The sequence below is a fragment of the Entelurus aequoreus genome, linkage group LG08 (assembly GCF_033978785.1).
Source record: "Entelurus aequoreus isolate RoL-2023_Sb linkage group LG08, RoL_Eaeq_v1.1, whole genome shotgun sequence".
NCBI classification, from domain to species: domain Eukaryota; kingdom Metazoa; phylum Chordata; class Actinopteri; order Syngnathiformes; family Syngnathidae; genus Entelurus; species Entelurus aequoreus.
In genome coordinates, this window is record NC_084738.1 from 71,308,967 (window position 1) to 71,330,694 (window position 21,728).

General features: G+C 41.3%; 1 protein-coding gene across 2 annotated transcripts; it reads left to right on the top strand.

Annotated features, from left to right (window-relative positions):
* Positions 1–3,371: 3,371 nt before the first annotated feature.
* Positions 3,372–18,988, top strand: LOC133656270 (long-chain-fatty-acid--CoA ligase 5-like). 2 transcript variants are annotated; one of them, XM_062057254.1, is made up of 22 exons: positions 3,372–3,436; positions 3,833–3,902; positions 5,232–5,397; positions 5,463–5,574; positions 8,498–8,562; positions 8,634–8,735; positions 8,807–8,906; positions 8,993–9,171; positions 11,485–11,517; positions 11,750–11,801; positions 11,864–11,937; positions 12,008–12,085; positions 12,143–12,277; positions 12,356–12,490; positions 12,558–12,653; positions 14,948–15,015; positions 15,072–15,165; positions 15,226–15,342; positions 17,433–17,576; positions 17,638–17,739; positions 17,825–17,896; positions 18,843–18,988. In XM_062057254.1, the coding sequence occupies exons 3-22, from the start codon at positions 5,242–5,244 to the stop codon at positions 18,972–18,974; spliced, it is 2,046 nt and encodes a 681-aa protein (XP_061913238.1). In that variant the 5' UTR covers positions 3,372–3,436; positions 3,833–3,902; positions 5,232–5,241; the 3' UTR covers positions 18,975–18,988. The 2 variants fall into 2 exon arrangements, with proteins under 2 accessions (XP_061913238.1, XP_061913237.1); XM_062057253.1 differs by lacking the exon at positions 3,833–3,902 and having other exon boundaries at positions 3,378–3,436.
* The last annotated feature ends 2,740 nt before the right edge of the window (positions 18,989–21,728 follow it).

Sequence of the window (21,728 nt, forward strand, 5' to 3'; positions counted from 1 at the left end):
TAAACAGTTTTGTTCAATAAAGTGATCGATATAATTCCTGTCCTCGAAGCATCTCGATAGACGTTACAATAATTGAACGGTGTTCAATTGAACGGTGTTGACGAACACCGTTAGGGCCGCTTGTTGTCACTGTCACTCAAAGTTGCATTGCAAAATTACATAGAATAAATATGTTTATTTTGTTTATAATTCAGATGGGATTTGATTTGGTGCGCGGCATATACTTGCTGCGCGCAGCGGACGCTTGAGCAGTGCGCAATTGCGCAGGCACGCACCTTAGGTGAGGGGACGTTGCTTTGCAGTTCATGTGTTGTTGAAAACACGCCATTCCTCATCAACTTTTCTCTTTTTGGCGTCTCGGGTGTAAACCGTGCATCACTTGTCGCTGCATGTGCACCTTCACTCGCAGGTTACACACGGACACACGCCCATAAATAATAATTTTCAAAATAAAAGCAGCACACTTGTATTGCGCGCAGGACATAGATGTTTTTTCAACTTTATTTTGTAATTGCAGTTGTTCACATTCACTCACAATCACGCATACGTCCACACGGAAGTAATACAAATAACGATTTTCAAAACAAAAGCAGCACCGTTGTATTGCACACTCGACATAGATACTTTTTTAAATTTATTTTGTAATTTATAATTGGCCTCACGCGGGCCGGACAGGGACGCACAAAGGGCCGGATGCGGCCCGCGGGCCGCAGAATGCCCAGGTCTGTGTTACAGGTTATAGATCTTTTATTATTGAATGTATCAACTGTGATGAATATTTAATGGACCACAATGGAAACAAGCCTTCTGGCTTTTTGTGACATCCATTTGCCTTTTTAAAGCATTACATGGATTCAATTCTTTAACATCAATAAACTTCTCAATCATTCAATCAAACTTGGTGTAAGACTATGTGATGCGTTTAAATGGAGAGTGTTACCGGCAAGTGTTGAAGGTGCGTGTTGAGAGGAATGCGGAAGTCCGAAGAGGGCGAGGATGGCTTGGAAGTCCGTGGGCAGGTGAGAGGTGAAGGGCAGAAGAGAGAGGCGTCAGGGTCCATGGGCAGGCGAGAGGTGGAGATCCAGGGAAGCAGCAAGAGGTCCAGGGGAAGTCCGGGGAAAGGAGACACACAGCTGGAATACTGCGGGGGGACAACAACACAATGAGCACAGAGGAGGGGAAACACAGAGAGCGAGGATGCACATGGAGAGGAGCTAGAGATGTGTGGGTTTACTGTACCATACAGACAGCTACGTTCTGGCACTGGAATGCAGGACGCGCTGGTCTAGATAGTGTGCGGCGTCCTCATCAGCGTCAGGTGCGTAGATTGAGAGCAGCCGCTGCTGGAGAGGAGCACACATGGGCGTGTCCAGAGGCGCGTACAGCAGCATGCACTCCAGCCGTAAAAGCCACGTACGTTTGAGACCGGCTTGAATTTCAACCTCTTCATCTGATGACCATAACCTGACCTGATTAGCCCTAACTACTAGTTCTGTCCCGGTAACAATCTTTTGGTACCAAAATGTGTTTTGATACTTTGATACTTCTAAATAAAGGGGACCACAAAAATAATGTCATTATTGGCTTTATTTTAACAGCAAATGTTATAATGCATTAAGCATAAGTTTCTTATTGCAATCAAAGTTGATATTTGTACAGATGCGCCAGTTTATTTACATTCAGGAGTGCAAGCTGGCTGCTAGCGGTGAGCTATTATATCCTCCTACGGTGTGTAGTGAAGCATGTTTACCTATGAAGCCATTTTAATGTAACACATGGCTTGGTATTGGCTTGCTGAAATAAGCAGGGGCTATATATATATATATATATATATATATATATATATATATATATATATATATATATATATATATATATATATATATATATATATATATATATGTATATATATATATATATATATATATATATATATATATATATATATATATATATATATATGTATATATATATATATATATATATATATATATACATACATATATATATATATATATATATATATATATATATATATATATATATATATATATATATATATATATATATATATATATATATATATATATATATATATATTGGGGCGGTATGGCGTAGTGGGTAGAGCTGCCGTGCAAGAAACCTGAGGGTTGACATCCAAATCGCTGCCGTTGTGTCCTTGGGCAGGACACTTCACCCTTGCCCCCGGTGCCGCTCACACTGGTGAATGAATGATGAATGAATGGTAGGTGGTGGTCGGAGGGGCAAACTGGCAGCCTCGCTTCCGTCAGTCTACCCCAGGGCAGCTGTGGCTACAAATGTAGCTTACCACCACCAGGTGTGAATGAATGATGGGTTCCCACTTCTCTGTGAGCGCTTTGAGTATCTATTAATAGAAAAGCGCAACATAAAATCTAATCCTTTATTATTATAATTATATGACCCACCTTATCTTTCCTCTAATTGGCATGTCCGTAATGTTTCACAAGGATTTTCTCCGTATGTATGGATGTTCTTGTTCATCCAGGTCATTGTATTTTCTACGTATTTAAAGCTACATCGCTACATGGGTCTAAAAAGAGCTGAGCTACAGGAATCGTTCCTCGTACAAAAAGTAGTGAAGCTACCATTAATCTACCGGGAACATGTATTTAAGCTACATGTAGCTTGTTAAAGGCCATCACTGTTCATTAGTATGAGTACTTTACTAGTAGCAGTACAGCGTACAACTCTACTGAGTACAAATGCAACTCCCCCCACACCCGCATTCGCGTTTAGCACATTGTTCAGTACACACAGATAACTAATTGACATGTTTTATAACCATGTCAGATATCATTTGATGCTCCTGATGAGATTGTATCTACAAGTTCCAAAGGTGCTTCATTGCCGGTGTTGATAAATGCGCCATCAAAGGTCATCACAATCTCTATCGCCCTGCAACGCACAAACACTACACGCAAACACACCCGTGGAAAATGGCTCAATTGAGTCGGGTTGACTCCTCAAATGTGTAATATGAAATGATTGAAAAGAAACTCTTCCATGCATCTCCACAGGGAGTGCTAGTGCTGACACACGCACACACACACACACACACACACGCACACACACACATACACACACACACACACACACACACGCAGGCACGCACACACACACACGCACACACACACACACGCACACACACACACACACGCACACACACACACACACATGCACGCACACATACACACGCACACACACACACACGCACACACACACACGCACACACGCACACACACACACACACACACGCACGCACACACCTGCGTGCACTTGCAAGTGTTAACGAGCACAGGTGCATACATTAATAGTGGCACCGCTGCAGGTTTTTTTTTTTTTTTCCCAGCTCTTCCTCCACGAAGGTCTCAAACATCTCTGCCAATCCCAGCAGGTAACTTCCCATCACACACTTTTCTTTGATGTCAACATGTCGAGGCTAAATAATAACAATATGCCGTCTTTATATTCATGCGTCACTAAGTTGTTAGTTTCAGCCTCTCAAATGTTAAAATGTCATTAAAGCAAGAAAGTGAGCGCTGACTTTGCATTATTTTAGATTGATTCAGCCGATGTAACTTTGCTTTAAGCGTAGATGAGAGGAAAATGTGCGACAACTGCTCTTGACCTTTCACCCTGGAACTCTGCAAATGTTAGATATAATCGCTCGTCTTCCACCGTCAGCCGTAAATGATTCCTTTTCCAATGCAGTTGAAGAAATACCTTTTTTTTAATCGACACACTATTGCGTTTATGTCTCTACTCTTGCTTTTTTTTTGTTCACAACAAGCAAAGTTCAAAGGTCGCCTCTGGGAGTTTTATAACCTTGTCAGGCCGAGGAAAGGTTTTGCTTCGTGCAGGTAAGAGCATTCTGCTTTTTGAAGCCTTTATTAAAAGGAGATATGGCATAATTGACATGGAAAATGCTCTGAAATATTGACTCACTCCAAAGGGACGGCGTCCCACAGGGGTCAATGCTTGGTCCAGTGCTGTTTGGTCATATTGTGTCCGGAGGAAGTTTCACATCCAAACTTAAAAAAAAAAAGAGCACCAATGTGGGGAAGCAAAGCAAATGTTTATCCTTTAAATGAATCAATATGTGCAATAATTTCAAATTGGAAATAAAATGTGCAATGCACAAATTGTACTGTGTGCATGTCAAATAGCTATAAATGGGTAAAACTGAAATGTTTTAATTTTAAAGTTGGCAAAATCTGATGCTTCAGCCTCCAAAAAAAAATAAAAGTATATATGCATGTGTACAGTGATGGGCAAGTTATTTGGAACATGTAGTAGGCTAAGCTACAAGTTACTCTCGATAAAATGTAGCTAAACTATCCTCTGAGAATTGTAGCAAGCTCCACGGCAAAAGTTGATTGAAATGCTGTTAAATGTAGCTATCTATGGGCCCACATGTATAATGTCAATGTTCATGTAACGGAGTGTACAAATATTAACTGGCACTTAGCTGGGGACACCCTACAACGACCTCCAGGGGTCCCCGCACCCCACTATGTATTTGTTTAGTTTGTAGTCTGGATTAGCAGTCCATTTTCTCAAATTTCTAGCTTTGATGTCAACGACCTCGCTACATGGCTCTAAAAGTAGCTAAGCTACAGGGAAAGCTACTTGTTAAAAATGCAGTTAAGCTACTGGAAAATGTAGTTAAGCTAGGTAGCTTAGCTACATGTAGCTTGTTACTGCCCATCACTGTATGTGTATATACACATACGTATGTATGTATGCAAGTAATGTTCGTTGTGTTTACGTGACTAAAATAACGACACTAAACTATACACACAGGACAGTTTACTTACAAAATGACAGGATTTATATTTAAAACATGGCTCATTTTTTGCAGCTTTTCACTGCTAAAACTGATTAAGTAAAATTACTACAATTATAAATATTAAACAATGAATACATTTGAACATGTGTATTTACAGCCTATTTTCTATGTTTAATGGCAAACGAGAAATTATTTTCAGTCGCATGTTGGTTCCTTCTTGTACTTTTAGCATAGCTTTTTGTTTTTCTTATTACAAGTGAACATTTTCTCCCATGACAGAAACGTTCCCAAGTTGACTTTCTCATGATTCGAGTCGGACTTGTGCAAGAGCGTTGACTTTGAGCCCGATCTTTGGTGAGCGTGTCAAGTAGCAGCAAGTGTAAGGAGTGTGTCTCTGCAGAGCGTGCACCATGGAGGTCCTCTTCCAGATGCTCTTCTCGCCGCTGCCCACGCCAGCCATCGTCTCGCTGTTTGTGGTGGCGGCCGCGACCCTGTTCTACCTCAACACCAGGCCCGCCCCCATAAGGTCCCCTGCCGACCTGGAGTGCCAGACCGTGGGCATCAAGGTGATGCAGCTTCAATGGCGTTTTGATGTGACGATGTGATTTACTTCGGACTCGCCACATTTTAGGATGGAGCCAGGAAGATTGCCTTGCTCAAGGACAACAACAACCTGCTGGCTTATTACTATGGCGACGCCAAGACCATCTATGAGGTGTTTCAGAGGGGGATGAGAGTTTCAGGTGAGTTTGAATTTGCATAAAGAGCAGGAGTGTCAATGTTTTGAAAATCAAAGCATGCAGGGAACCATGTTGATATTTTTCCATTTTCAAAACGAATACTATAGATCAGGGGTCACCAACCTTTTTGAAACCAAGAGCTACTTCTTGGGTACTGATTATTGCAAAGGGCTACCAGTTTGATACACACTTCAATAAATTGCCAGAAATCTGTCTTTGAACTTAATGTTTCTGTACATTGTCCCTTCAAATAAAGACTAAACTAAACTAGAAATAGCCAATTTGCTCAATTTACCTTTAACTCTATGTTTTTATTAATAATTAATGATATTTACACTTAATTGAACGGTTTAAAAGAGGAGAAAACACGAAAAAAATGACAATTAATTTTGAAACATAGTTTATCTTCAATTTCGACTCTTTAAAATTCAAAATTCAACCAAAAAAAAGAAGAAAAAAACTAGCTAATTCGAATCTTTTTTTTTAAAAATAAATTTAAAAAATTTATGGAACATCATTAGTAATTTTTCCTGATTAAGATTAATTTTAGAATTTTGATGACATGTTTTAAAAAGGTTAAAATCCAATCTACACTTTTTTAGAATATATAACAAATTGGACCAAGATATATTTCTAACAAAGACTAATCATTATGTCTTCTAGATTTTCCAGAACAAAAATGTTAAAAGAAATTCAAAAGACTTTGAAATAAGATTTAAATGTGATTCTACAGATTTTGTAGATTTGCCAGAATTTTTTTTTTGAATTTTAATCATAAGTTTGAAGAAATATTTCACAAATATTCTTCGTCGAAAAAACAGAAGCTAAAATGAAGAATTAAATAAAAATGTATTTATTATTCTTTACAATAAAAACAATACATTTACCTGAACATTGATTTAAATTGTCAGGAAATAAGAGGAAGGAATTTAAAAGGTAAAAAGGTATGTGTTTAAAAATCCTAAAATCATTTTTAAGGTTGTATTTTTTCTCTATAGTTGTCTTTCTGAAAGTTATAAGAAGCAAAGTAAAAACAAATAATGAATTTATTTAAACAAGTGAAGACCAAGTCTTTAAAATATTTTCTTGGATTTTCAAATTCTATTTGAGTTTTGTCTCTCTTAGAAGTAAAAATGTCGGGCAAAGCGAGACCAGCTTGATAGTAAATAAATACAATTAAAAAAATAGAGGCAGCTCACTGGTAAGTGCTGCTATTTGAGCTATTTTTAGAACAGGCCAGCGGGCTACTCATCTGGTCCTTACGGGCTACCTGGTGCCCGTGGGCATCGCGTTGGTGACCCCTGCTATAGATGTATGTATGTATGTATGTATATGTGTGCCTTGAGATATGTTTATTTTAACCTAGCGCCCCTCAAGTTTGGTCTCAGTCATAAAAATTATTCAGATTTTTTATTTTTTTATTATTCCATGCTTAAATTCATGTCAGTCAATATAGTTTTTTTTATTTTTTTGCCCTTTTAGTCAACCTTTTTTTATGGAAAACCTCAAAATGTGCAATATTTTCTCCCCAATAATTTCCAAATGGAATATATTTAATGTGACCTAATTGGAGCTTTAAATAGGTGTATTAACATTGATTTTGAGTTTTTTGAACAATGACTGTTAAAAAAAAAAAAAAATAATAATAATAGTTATCGGTATTCAAAATGGCCCCGTTTAAAAGAGTTAAACATAAATCATACATTTATTTTTTTACACTCAACACTAAAGTGTCTAAATTAATGATTCTCTGTGGTGCGGCACATGGGCGCCATCTGGTGGTTCACCAAAGAAATGAATAATTTCAAACCGTTACTGTTCAAACCGATGTTACAGTGGCCAGAAATAGTATATACACTTGTTAAATAAAACCCCTGCATAGTTTTGAATGAATAATGTAGTTTAGAAATGCCATCCTACGTGGCATGTTTGAAATAAAAACACCTATACATAATCTATCCATGCAAGTATAAGATGGCTAGCGATTAGCAGGTTCTATTTGAATATCTAGTATTGCACAATAAGGTACAGTTTTATACAGGCTGTGTGACCCCCTGTGCTAGACTGACGCTTGTCTTTGATCCCCTAAATCAAAGCTAATGCTTTCACAATCAGATGCACCTGACTGACAATGGGTCCGCAAATCTAAAGTTGGGAACCCGTCTAAAGAATACTGATTAAAAAGTTTAACATTTCTAAAGCTTATAGGGGTGTCCAAACTACGGCCTGCTGGCATTATGAGTTGAATCATTTGGCACGCAAGGAGATTGCTAATCATTTTGGAAGTCAGAGTACTTTGATGCTGCCGTTTGTTGCCATCTTTCAGACCTATTCAGGTCAAGGACTTGTTGCTCTAAAGGGAATCATGCATAGAATTTAGTTATATAACCCAATACAAACAACTTTCCTTAGTCATAGCACAAAAAAAATCAAACCCATACAAAATGTCGTCATGGTCACACAACACAACGTGTTTACGGAAGTTTGGATAATCTAAAAAAAACTTCCATGCACCATAAGAAAAAATCTACATGACACATTTAAATCAATTACAAAGCATGTTGGGAAAAATGCCAAACACTTATCCATGTTTGTTGCATTTTAACTGCTTGATATTTCTGATGACAAAACTTTAAGGAGGTTGTAAACAAGGTAGAAGTCCAACTTTCACATACTCTTAATGTACAGTTGTACTAATTACATAACCATTATATGTACACACATGTGTATGTATATCTTGAAATGCAGCCCCCCCCCCCCCCCCCCCCCCCCACCAATTTCTTCTTTTTTTTTTTCTGGCCAAACTTTGTACACCCCTGGTCCAACCCATCAGTGGTTTAAAAAAATAGTCAAATGTATCTCACCCAGTTTTTACAGAATACAAGTGTCCACATTTGATGACCTAACCCCTCCATGCTGCCTGCAGGTAACGGGCCGTGTTTGGGCTCCAGAAAAGCCGGCAGGCCGTATCAGTGGCTCAGGTACAGACAGGTAAACACCACATGACACACTTGAATCACACGCCCGACAACAAATCCTAACTTGTTGTCCTGCCTCGGAAGGTGTCGGACAGAGCGGAGCATCTCGGCTCGGGGCTCCTTCAGAGGGGCTTGAAGGCCAACCCAAACACTTTCATAGGCATCTTCGCTCAGAACCGACCAGAAGTGAGTCCGCACCTTTGCAGAGTGGTGCTTTGATGGCATATTTTTGCTCACTGGACTTTTTATTTTCAAAGTGGATTATCAGTGAGCTGGCCTGTTACACCTACTCCATGGTGGCGGTCCCCCTTTACGACACCCTGGGTCCCGAAGCGCTCGTCTTCATTATCGACCAAGGTAATTGGATCCAGTCCATCTCCGTTTAGAGATGTGCTCTAAACTTCCTTTAATTAAACCTGATGTTCTTCTACTTCTGTTTTTAGCGGACATTTCCACCGTGCTGTGTGACACTCAGAAAAAAGCAGAGGCTCTGCTGCAGAACTGTGAGATAGGACAGACTCCAGTCCTGAAAACTGTCGTTGTCATGGATCCCTTCGACACGGACCTGGTCCAGCGAGGAGCCAAGTGTGGCGTTGACGTGTTGGCCATGCAGGATGTGGAGGTATCACTGTTGTAAATGTGGCTGTGCTGTGACAGTATGTTGTGTAAACCGCGCCTTAAATAATGGTGGGGTGTTTGTAATGGAGGAACCCCAGTGTGGCTCAACCATGTCAAAGCTGATAAACCTCACTCCCTGGGAACCTCAAGAAGAGTGTTGGCTATACAGTTGATAGCCCGGGCTTTTAGCTTGATGGTTAGCACGCCTGCCTCATGCGGACGACCCAAGTTTGAGTCTTGTGCGGAACAGAAGAAACCCACCAGGTAGGTTTCACTTGGGCCCACAATTTGCTTTAGAGTATAGACCGGGGGTGTCCAAATGTTTTGACTTGGGGGGGACGGGGGGAGGGTGGGGAGTCTACATGTGTTTTGTGGACTTGGAGAAGGCGTACGACCGTGTCCCTCAGGAAGTCATGTGGAGAGTGCTCAGAATATGGGGTATCTGACCGCCTGATTGTGGCGGTCCACTCCCTGTACGATCCGTGTCAGAGCCTGGTCTGGATTGCCGGCAGTAAGTCGGACCAGTTTCCAGTGAGGGTTGGACGCTGCCAGGGCTGCCCTTTGTCACCGATTCTGTTAGCAACTTTTATGGACAGAATTTTTAGGCACAATTGGGGGCGTTGAGGGGATCGGGTTGGTGGCAGCAAGATTAGGTCTCTGCTTTTTGCGGATGATGTGGTCCTGCTGGCTTCATATGGCCAGAATATTCAGCTCTCACTGGATTGGTTCCTAGCTGAGTGTGGCGCGACTGGGATGAAAATCAGCACTTCTGAGTCCGGAAAAGGTTGAAGTGCCATATCCCAAATGGAGGAGTTCAAGTACCTCTGGGTCTTGTCATTCGGGAGGAGCTTGGATCCGCCTCAACAGCCATTTTTGTATTGGCAGTTTTAGCAAAACTATTTCAAACAGACACATGTGAACAATATTATTTTTATTCCAAATGGGAACAGGATTCAAGTGGTCAACCATAAAAGTACGAGTCAATCTGAAGCTTCAGAACTGGGGCGATAAAAGCTGTGTTTCAGGCAACAGAGTGAGTGGTCTCCATATTTGAGTCGACTATGCGAGAATATTCTTATACGGAAAGGGTTTCTCATCTGACTGTGCGGTATCTCCACTGTTACATATGTAACCCGCCTGGTTCAGCCCAAGTTTCTGTTCCAGTGAATGAACTGTGCGACAAAAGGTCAACTCTGTGTCCAACGTATGTGCTTACGGAAGGGCTGTTCAACTAAATTTTTTAGAGGGTGCTACATATCCAGAAAGTCAAGGACAAAGGGGCCAGAACTTGTCCTTTCGCTTTTACTTTGTACATTCCTGAAAAGCAGTGTACTCTGCCGTGGACATTTTTCTGTAAGATGTACAAAATAGCATTGTATAAGGAGCGCTCAGCTGTTAAAGACCTACTGCAAAAAAATATTGGTCCAAGTTTTTAACTGAACTCTCAGGCTAGACTGGAATGGTACTTTATTGTCATTGCACTTGAAGTACAATGGAATTGGTTTTTAGTACAACACATCCAAGAACAGACACAGCAGACGGAACAGGAAGACTGATCGCCACAAGGGCAGCTCCCCGGAAAAAGTTAGTAAAGGTAAGCATGGCGGGAGAGGAGAAATGAGCAACACCCAAACAAAGATTCTACTTGGGGGGGCTCAGGAAAAGAACCTCGAGCAACATGAGCACATAATAGGACACAACTTGAGACTTGTAATGGGCAGCGGGGTGGACAGCAGGCCTAAAGCTGCAGCCACCTCAGTTGTTTGTACTGCAGGGCGGTGGGGATGCGTGTCATAAGCAGGCCGGAATTGTCCCCCGGGTTGCCTGTTGAATAGCCTTGTCATACGGTGTTGGGCAGTGAGGTTTATCCACTCACTCACCACCCCTGAACCCTGCTCTCATCTGGGGTCACGGCACCAAGTTTATTTCACCTGGTCTCACCCGGAATTAGAACCAGCTTCGTCCGAATGACTTCAGTGTGCTAGACGTTGAGGTAAAAAGCCTGTGCTGTTAACCTGATGTCCGATGTCAACCAGTGTGGTTTTCTAGATTGTTGGCCTCACTACACTCACCACTCCAAACCTCACTCCTGTCCGGGTCACGGCACCGAGTATAGCCAGTGATCATTTCCTGTCTGCGTTGTAATGACTTTTTTTATGACCGTCACCAGGGTTGCTGCACTTTAAATTGCATCTGATCTCATGTTGACATAACATAAAACAAAACGCTGTCAATTATAACCCTAATAAAAACATGTCCCGCTACTTTCATGTAGAAGCAACCATTGACTTAAATCTTTTTTCTTTCTGCTCCACAGGCTGCTGGGAAAAGTGATCTTCAAAAGCCAGTGGTAAGCCAATGTTCTCAGTTATGACTCGTTAAGGCAAGGGTGTCCAAAATGCATCCTTAGGCTATTTTTGAACCCTTATCTGGTCACCTGTCTTGTTCAGATGGCTTATTGGGACCTACTGTTCGTTGGCCCGGTTTTAGCATATGTAATGCGCAACAAGTTTTAGTTTTCTGCCTTCAGAAAGTTTGGACCTGAGGCTCTTTATTGCTCAAGGGTGTTCTATTCACTGCAGCCACCCAAGCCAGAAGATCTCGGCATAGTTTGCTTCACCAGTGGAACTACAGGTAAACACTCTTGGTCCTCAGAACCAGAAAGACCAGCTAAGACTAAATGTGTCTTTTCAAAGGGAACCCCAAGGGGGCGATGCTGACCCATGAGAACGTGGTTGCTGATGCTGCTGGAGTTATCCAAACTTTTGAGGTCTTTATTTTTCTGGATCTCTTTTAGGATGAACATTTAGCCACGATTCAAATTTCCTGTGTTTGCCTAGACATCCATTGTTCCCAATACTGAGGATGTTAGCATCTCCTTCCTGCCGTTGGCGCACATGTTTGAGAGGGTGGTGCAGGTGAGAAATTGATGTTAGTTCCACACCTGCAGGGGTATCAGTGTCTTCTTGCTGCAGACTGTCATGTACGGCGCTGGAGCTCGAGTGGGATTCTTCCAAGGGGACATTAGACTTCTGCCTGACGACATGAAAACTCTGCAGCCCACTATTTTTCCCGTCGTGCCTCGACTTCTCAACCGCGTCTATGACAAAGTTGGTAGCTATAAAAAATCCCTTCCCGGGGTCTTTTTTTTTTTTTTTTTTTTTAAGTCTGTGTTCTTCCGTGTCCAGGTGCAGAGCGGTGCCGTGTCCCCTTTCAAAAAATGGCTGCTCAACTTTGCAGTGGAAAGAAAGCTGGCCGAGGTGCGGGAAGGCATTGTGAGGAACAACAGCATCTGGGACAAGCTCATCTTCCGCAAAGTGCAGGTACGACAACACTGATCAAAACCACGCGTGCGGGAAGTGACTTACTGGTGGCCCACTTGCCAATCAGGAGTCTCTGGGTGGACGGGTACGAGTCATGGTGACGGGGGCGGCGCCCATCTCTCCTTCTGTTCTGGACTTCCTCCGGGCCTCGCTCGGTTGTCAGGTAACTTTCTGGCCGGAGTGCGGTTCCCCCCATCTTTTGGGCCTCACTTACCAGCATGGATGTGAATGATTAACATTGTCTGCATGTCTTGAAAATGAGTAGAAAAATGTAATCCAAGAATGACCTGGGGACCATGTGTGGCCTGCAACTCTTTCCTTACAGCAAAGGTAAAAAAAAAAAAGGTGTAATTCACAAAAAGAACAATGGTAGGTATGAAAAACACTTAACTGGAATGGACTTATGCTGTCCTTGAATTGGAGTGGTATTTTCCGACGCTTAGTGGTCACAATAATTAAAGCCCCACTTAAGAACTTTCAGTTTTGGTTGATTTTGGCGGCGCCGGTGGTCCAAAGCGGTAGTGTTTTGCCAGAAGACCACATTTCCCAAGAGGATTAGCGCATATAGCGTCACACTGACATGATTTAATATTGGCACAAATATTCTGTTTATGCTAAATGGCAGACACTATCAAGAAATGGTCTTGGATTGCGCAACTAGCAGGTACCGAGATTTTTTTTCAAAAGGAAGTAGTGGAACTATCACACTGTTGGCTATTAATTCCTACCACACACATTCCCGATAGCTAGCCCTAGCATTATTTTGACTTGAGCATGGAAAGTCACTAGTCCAGCAATAACTGTGGCATCCGTCTGAAATTCCTAGTCTTTGAGCTCACGCCAGCCAAGGAAAGTGACTGTCCTGCTCATTTTTCTGTTTTCTCAGACTAAACTTTTCATTTCTTTGGTTGTTTTGGAGCTTCTGCCATGATTGCACGTAGGCGTTCTCCTCGACTTCTGTCTTTAAAGAATTGGAAAGGGAGTGACGTGTGAAGTTTTTTGGTTCCTGCCACCCTCCAAAGTCACTAAGTGCCAGTGAAAGCGATAGAGGCCCCCTTTGGTGTCATTCAACTAGTTATAAGTCCAAAAGTTCTGACAACTTTATAAAGGTTGAAAAGTTACTTAGTGCTGCTTTAAGCTCATGGCACAGTACATTGAATTATGTGGACACATTTGTTACTGGGGACTTTCAAATGCGCTTCTGCCTTGGATAAGTTATATGCAACTATACTTTTTATATGCAATAAAATGCCAGTTGACAAATTTAGAGTTGCATTACAAAGATGCATGTTTATCATTTTTACACATTTTCAAAACAGTTACTATAAAATGTCATAAAATAGGGAATTTCACGTTGGATTAACTTTTTACTGATGTATCAGTAAAAAATTGCATTTTTCGTAGCTTACCCCTTTCTATTAAAAAAATATGTTTCTGCTACTTGCAGGATGACGGTACAGCCTTCTAATGAATCAATGACTGCCCTCCTGTGGATTATTTGTTTAATGCATCTGATCTAATACGTCGGGCTCTTTAGGGCAAAAAACAATGACACTGGAGAGGGCTCCAACTTATGTATCACTCATGATACGTTTGGCGTTAATTGAAGGCTCTTGTTGGGGCAATGGCTTCTCATCTTATCAAAGTTGTGGTACTTGCAACTTTCTTTGACACTAGGGTGGATTATTTTGCAGAAACATCTGATATCTCATGTTAGTCCTTTTTTGTTTTAACAGACTCCTAGTAGCGAACTTCCTTGCTCAGGCTGTTTTACTCCGCATGTTGACATTTTTAGTAGCACAATGTGCTAATGCATGCTTTATTTCCTGTCTAGACTATTGCAATGCCCTGCTCTCCCCAAAATGTGAAAACTATCTGCACAAAGATGGGAGCACATTACACCAGTTTTAAACTTGCTGCATTGGCTCCCCCGTCCATTTTTAAACTTAGTTTTTAAGGGTCTTAATGGCCCCACGACCTGCTTTAAGCGTATCAACTCTGGCGGATCCTGAGGTCCTCTGGCGCTGGTCTTTGTAGCTTTAGATATCGTTACAATTTTCAAAGACATATTTTTAATCAGGCTTTTTACTGATCATGTTTTATTACTTTTGTGTTTTCTAACATTGAGAATGGTAAAAATATGTTTTAAATTTCTATATGTATATAATTGTTTAATGGTGTTTGAGTTCTTCTTCAGTGTGGACGCCTCCAAAGGTGCAGTTTTCCCTCAAATCCTCAGCGCCATGTTTTTGATTTGCTATTGTCAATATTGCTGTGGATGCAAGTTCTTTGTTTTTAGTTCAGCATTTTGTTTGCCACTTTCCTATGTATGAAAAGTGCCGTATGAACATAGTCTGGATTTGAAGTCTCGCTGGAGTGCACCTACTTGTACAAGTGTTTGTGAAGGAGGCCTACGAATCAGGAGCTATAACATCGCCATGACTCCCCATGTGACAGATCTTCGAGGCCTACGGCCAGACTGAATGCACGGCCGGCTGCACCTTCACCATGCCGGGAGACGCCACCTCAGGTACGACGTCTACCGCCATGCGTGTCTCTTGGTTACGAGATGCCTTTTGACCTCAGGACACGTGGGGGTTCCTCTGCCGTGTAACGTGGTGAAACTGGTGGACGTGGAAGAGATGAACTACTTTGCCTCCAATGGTGAAGGCGAGGTGAGTTTACTTTTTTTTTTTTTGTTGGAACAAGCAAGTGGATGATTGTTGCGGTGGCAGGTGTGCATCAAGGGTAACAACGTGTTCAAAGGCTACCTGAAGGACCCGGAGAAGACCGCTGAGGCTTTGGATCAAGACGGCTGGCTCCACACTGGAGACATTGGAAAATGGCTGAAGGTAGAGTTAAGATATTTATCGTAACTTCTGTGCTCTAATTGGAGGTAAAGCGTGCCCAAATGCTAGGGGTAATGTTCTGGGGTGAATTCATTGAATAACCAGAGCTCTCCAAGACCATCAACCCTTTTTGTGGCCTGAATTTGCAGCAGCTTTTCCAAATGTTGTGACATAAGTTATGGTTTTTAGTCTCTTTTTTTTAAAGTGCTCTTGTAACCTTAACCTCCAAAAACTGGAGAATGATACTCCAACTGATTGACTTATTTTATAGGATGGGCTTAAATTAGATGGCCTTAAAGTAAATACTCGAGCGCATTGTCAAATGACTTAATTCTTTATAACCAGTGTTGGGATAATTACTTTTAAAAGTCATTATAGTTGTTTATCAAATGTAATAACTCTCTTACGAATGTAATGCATTACTTAAAGAAAATAAAAATTCAAATATCAGGCATGAGTGATGTTTCATGAGAGCAGAGTGTGTGGTGAATGTGACGTCAGCGAGAGCACACTCGGAGAAGCGTTTTAGCTAAGCTGTTAGCTTAGCAGTTCTCTGAATCTTTTCACTGGATTGTGTTGGCGCGAGTGGCGAAGGTGATTGAATGGCTGTAGTGTCCTTGTCCACAAACGGGCTTTTGTAGGTTTGCAAGCTAGTCTCTTCAATCATTGATTTGTTCTTCGTTATTCCCTAGTAGTAGTGTGTACTTTGTGTACATATTTGTTCAAGTTTTGATCAGTTGAAGTGCGGGTTTGAGCGCCACTCAAACATTTGATTGAAAATAACGCCGATTGGCTAAAGTGTGGGGAAATTAGACAAAGTTGTGAGGCAGCACCCGATTCCCAGGATCGGTCAAATTGATGTAACTTGGTGCAATTGCAAGAGTGAAATCCCGAACGGACTGGCTTGTTGGAAGCAATTAAATGGGAGGGGTAGTGTTTGCAGCTGGAACTGATGGGAATGAAAACATCTGAACGTAGGTTGTACGTTCTAAATGAGTCTTATAAACACAGGGTTGTTAGATTTGTTGGGAGGTGCATGTTTAGGTAAAGAGGGTTTGGAGGGGGACGAGTTAGCCGATGTTCCTTGAAGACCATAAACAGGTTTTGACCCAGAGATTCTTAAGAAAATGGCCAGAGTTTTCCCAGTTCTCTCGGGGAAACGCTAATGCATGCGCTTACTACAAGTGGTATAGCTGATTGTAACGCCCTGCTTTCTGCTGGTCCTAAAAATGGTATTGCACCTTTGCAATTACTCCAAAAGACAAGACCAGAAGGGGGACTCGCATTACACCAGTTTTAACATCTCTGCATTTGGCTTCCTGTGTTTCAGGATCAATTTGAAGGTTCTTCTTGGGGTTTATAAATGTTGTTGGGCCTCTTTCAGATTTGCTTTTACCCTCAGGCACACACCTAATTATTACTTCCACCATGATGGCCCCCGTCTATGGAACTGCTTGTCGGAGGACTTCAGAGCTGCAGAGAACGTTCATGTTTTTAAGACACACCTTTTTTTCCATTTGGCTTTTGCCTAATCGTTTTTATTCAAGCCATTTTTATCTTCTTCTTTGTGTTTTACTTTCCAGTGTTTCTCAGAGGAAGCCGTCTGCATCAGCTTTGTCTGCGTCCTGGTCGCCATGGTACCATGACTTCCTGGTGCAGATGGCTCCTGTGATAGTGTTTACTCACCTGGCTCCTCTGTACTCAGCATTCACTTGTGTGCCATAATGGCAGATGTTTTTAAAGCAGCTAGTTACTTTTCTGATGTCTGAAAAGCTTAGGTGGTTCAGGCATCTTGTGCGGATGCCTCATGAGCGTCTCCTTAAAGAGGTCCTTGTTGCACCTCCCACTGGGAGGAGAACCCAGGGCAGGCAAATGACCAGATTGGGGGGGGGGGGGGGGTTTGCATCTCCTCTCTGGCATGGGAATGCTTCGGGATTCCCCAAAGGAAGTTGCTCTGGAGAGGGAAGTCTGGGCGTCTCTGCTGGAGCTGTTGTCTCCGCGACCAGATTCCGGATAAGCGGTTGAAGATGGATGGATGAAAAGTGCTTTTGTAAGTCAAGTTTGATGGAAGCAGGTTTCTTTGTCGCCATCAGACTGGAGTTCTGAAGGTTATTGACCGCAAGAAGAACATCTTCAAGCTGGCCCAGGGTGAATATATCGCACCAGAGAAGATTGAAAATGTCTATGTGCGCAGCGCACCTGTGGCTCAGGTCTTTGTGCACGGAGACAGTCTACAGGTGAGACCATGAGTGTGCATGTGCACACCTGCCAATCGCTAACCATTTTTTTGTTTCCCAGGCCTTCCTGGTCGCAGTTGTGGTTCCTGATCCCGAGGTTTTGCCGAGTTTTGCCCAGAATCTGGGCTGCCAGGGCTCCATGGAAGAACTGTGCAGCAACAAGGTCACTGTTCGATTCCCTCTCCAGCTGTAGAGCATGCTGAGGGAAGAATGTTTTTATATTTTGAAAAGTTTGCGTTGCCTTGCAGGAAGTGAAGAAGGCCGTTCTGTCTGACATGATCAATCTGGGAAAAGAAGCAGGACTGAAGTCCTTTGAGCAGGTAACTAAAGCAGCGTGAGTGTTTTCTTGCTTTCCAGCAGGGGTGTGCAAACATTTAGCTGAGGGTCACATGCGGGAGCCATCTTTACTTTTCAAAACCAATATGGATTTGTTTCCCCCCTCAAGTTTAGTCCCTGGGACTTGTACTGTTCTTGGTCTTTTTTTTATAAATACGTTGTGTGTGTGTGTATATATATTGTGTATTCAACGCTAAAATCTCTAGATCAAGTATTTTGATATAAAAACAAAATATGCAATATTTTCCCCCCCAAAAAATGTCAAGTGCAATATTTGTTGTAAAATAATTGGAGCCTTAAATGGGTCAAATTTCATTTTAATTGGTAAGCAATGACGTTAAAAAAAAATCCTATAAACTGATCAGGGATCTAAATGGCCCCACTCAAGTTTTGCACCTTAAGCCATCAGTATTTCTTTTTTCTTTCAACTCTTAAATCTCTACATCAACTTCGGATGTATCCGAATATACGTTTTATTGTTTGACCTTTTTGTAAAGTATCTCTTTTTTTTTTATGGTAAACGCACACAATAGGCAACATTTGCCCCCACAAACAAATGGAATAATTGATGTGAAATAATTGAAACCTTAAATAGGTTATTTTATATTCATTCAAATTCATTCAATTTTACTTTTTGAGCAATGACTTAAAAAAAAAAAAAAAAAAAAAAAAAAATCCTGGGCATCAAAGGGCTCTACTCAAAACTTTTTTTTTTTTCTTTAAATGCTCAAGTCTAGTTTAAAATCAGATCTGTTGGTGAACTTTTTTTTTGTCAAAACCTTTTATCATGGCAAACGCACAAAATATGCAATATTTAACCCCCCAAAATTTCCAAGTAAAATATTTGACTTTGGACACCCTGCATGACCGCATCTTGTTGAGGTTGCCCTCTAGTGGCTTTTAATGCCCTAACAAGTTTCTGTGCTGCAGGTGAAGGCAGTCTACCTCCACCCGGACCAGTTCACCATCGACAACGGCCTCTTGACCCCCACACTGAAAGCCAAGCGGGCCGAGCTCAAGGCTTTCTTCCGCATGCAAATTGACCAGCTCTATGCGCAATAAAAAGTCTTCATGCATCTTATTGTCAGACTATCTACTAAACACACAAGTTTGTGAGATAAAAAAAAGAAGCTTTTAACATGCAGCTATTTGAGTTGTAAGAGCACTGCCACCGTGTGGTGAAACGGTTTATTGCCGGGGTTGCTTTTATTTCAAAGACTCGGCGGCCAGATCGTTTTGTGTACACGCTTTTTCTGTCACTGGATTTATGGAACTGCATTTTTTTCCACTGTATTTTTATGGCAATATCAAAACTGTTTGGACAAACTGATTTTTGGAGCGCAAACTTTATCTGACAGTCGGCCTCAATATGCAAAAGCCTGGAAATGACGTGCACCAAAAAAGCGCTTCATAATTTTTCCTATTTTTTATTTTTTTACATTTTAACAAAAATCTTAATTTCCTGAATTTTAATATTAAACACATTATGATTCAATCAAAAATCTATGGATGCAGTTTTACATTTCATTTCACTAAATAAGCGTTTATCACTTGTAACTTAAAAAAACAACAGTGCATTTGGTATAAGAAAATGTTAAATTCCCATCACATTTATTAAATGAATGGAAATGTGTGCAAAAAGGGAACTTAAAGGAATCTCTTGAAGTGCCTCGCTGCAGTCAGTCAAACTTGACAACTGTCAATTCATGGATTTTATCATTGTTAGTGTCCGAATTGCAATGCATCTAAAAATCCATTATTTCCCCCACTAAGTATGTGGGCTATTTTTTTTTTGCTGGACATTCGTCTTATTTTTTTATCCATCTTCCGCTTGGGTCGCGGGGGAAGCAGCCTAAGCAGAGGAGCCCAGACTTCCCTCTCCCCAGCTACTTGGTCCAGCTCCTCCCGAGGCCAGCTGGGAGACAGTCTCTCCGTGTCCTCGGTCTTCACCGTGGTCTCCTACCACCTCACCTGGCTCCTCTATTTGGATGAATATGTGCTTTAAAAATAAAATGGCTCAATGAAAACATTAAAAGTATACTCATTAATTTTGGAAGACTTAATTCTACATTAAGCTTAGGAAATATGTCAAAATAAGCCATACATTACATTTCACATAAAATATAATCAAATGCATAGGCAATTATGGAACAACTCATATTTACTCTTACAAGCGGCCCTCAATGAAAACGTTTGACACTTTTGACTTAGACATTGAAATCTGTGTATATATATATATATATATATATATATATATATACACAGCCCAAAAGCAGTGAAATTGTGTAAATAAGAGAATACAATGATTTGCAAATCCTTTTCAACTTGTATTCAATGGAATAGATTGCAAAGACAAGATAGTTAACGTTCGAACTGGAAAACTATTTTTTGCAAGTATCTCATTTGGAATTTGATGCCTGCAACATGTTTCAAAAAAGCTGGCACAAGTGGCAAAACAGAGAAAATTTAGGAATGCTCATCAGACTTATTTGGAACATCCCACAGGTGTGCAGGCTAATTGGGAACAGGTGGGTGCCATGATTGGGTATAAAAGCAGCTTCCATGAAATGCTCAGTCATTCACAAACAAGGACGGGGCGAGGGTCACCACTTTGTCAACAAATGCCTGAGAAAATTGTTGAACATTTCTCAACAAGGAATTTAGGGATTTCACCATCTACGCTCCGTAATGTCATCAAAAGGTTCAGAGAATGTGGAGAAATCACTGCACGTAAGCCATAGTATGCACCTTGGATTCCTCAGGCGGTACTGTATCAAAAAGCCACATCAGTGTGTAAAGGATATCACCACATGGGCTCAGGAACACTTCAGAAAACCACTGTCAGTCACTACAGTTGGTCGCTACATCTGTAAGTGCAAGTTTAAACTCTACTATGCAAAGCCAAAGCCATTTATCAACAACACCCAGAAATGCATCCGGCTTTGCTGTGCCTGAGCTCATCTAATATACTGTGGACGTGGTGTCCTTTGGAACAAAGAGGAAAAGAACCATCCGGACTGTTATCGAGGCAAAGTGTAAAAGGCATCATGTGTGATGGTATGGGGGTGTATTAGTGGTCAAGACATGTTCTAGGGTGAAAGTGTAAAAGGCAGCATGTGTGATGGTATGGGGGTGTATTAGTGGTCAAGACATGTTCTAGGGTGAAAGTGTAAAAGGCAGCATGTGTGATGGTATGGGGGTGTATTAGTGGTCAAGACATGTTCTAGGGTGAAAGTGTAAAAGGCAGCATGTGTGATGGTATGGGGGTGTATTAGTGGCCAAGACATGGGTAACTTACACATCTGTGAAGGCACCATTAATGCTGAAAGGTACATACAGCTTTTGGAGCAACATATGTTGCCATCCAAGCAACGTCATCATGGACGCCCCTGCTTATTTCAGCAAGACAATGCCAAGCCAAGTGTTACAACAGCTTGGCTTCATAGTAAAAGAGTGTGGGTACTAGACTGGCCTGCCTGTAGTCCAGACCAGTCTCCCATTGAAAATGTGTGGCGCAATATGAAGCCTAAAATACCACAATGGAGACCGCAGACTATTGAACAAATGAAGCTGTACATCGAGTAAGAATGGGTAAGAATCCCACCTGAAAAGCTTCAAAAATAAGTCTCCTCAATTCCCAAATTTTTTCAGAGTGTTAAAAGGAAAGGCCATGTAACACAGTGGTAAAAATGCCCCTGTGAAAACGTTTTTGCAAAGTGTTGCTGCCATTAAATTCTAAATTAATGATTATTTGCAAAAAAATTTGCAAATCATTGTATTCTCTTTTTTTTTTTTTTACAAATTATTCAACGTGCC

Bases quoted from the DNA above. Each gene is read 5' to 3' on its own strand.
- LOC133656270 (XM_062057254.1), top strand. From the start codon at position 5,242: ATGGAGGTCCTCTTCCAGATGCTCTTCTCGCCGCTGCCCACGCCAGCC. The intron at 17,577-17,637 runs GTGAGACCATGA...TTTGTTTCCCAG, and splicing joins TGCACGGAGACAGTCTACAG to GCCTTCCTGGTCGCAGTTGT. The intron at 17,897-18,842 runs GTAACTAAAGCA...TCTGTGCTGCAG, and splicing joins GACTGAAGTCCTTTGAGCAG to GTGAAGGCAGTCTACCTCCA.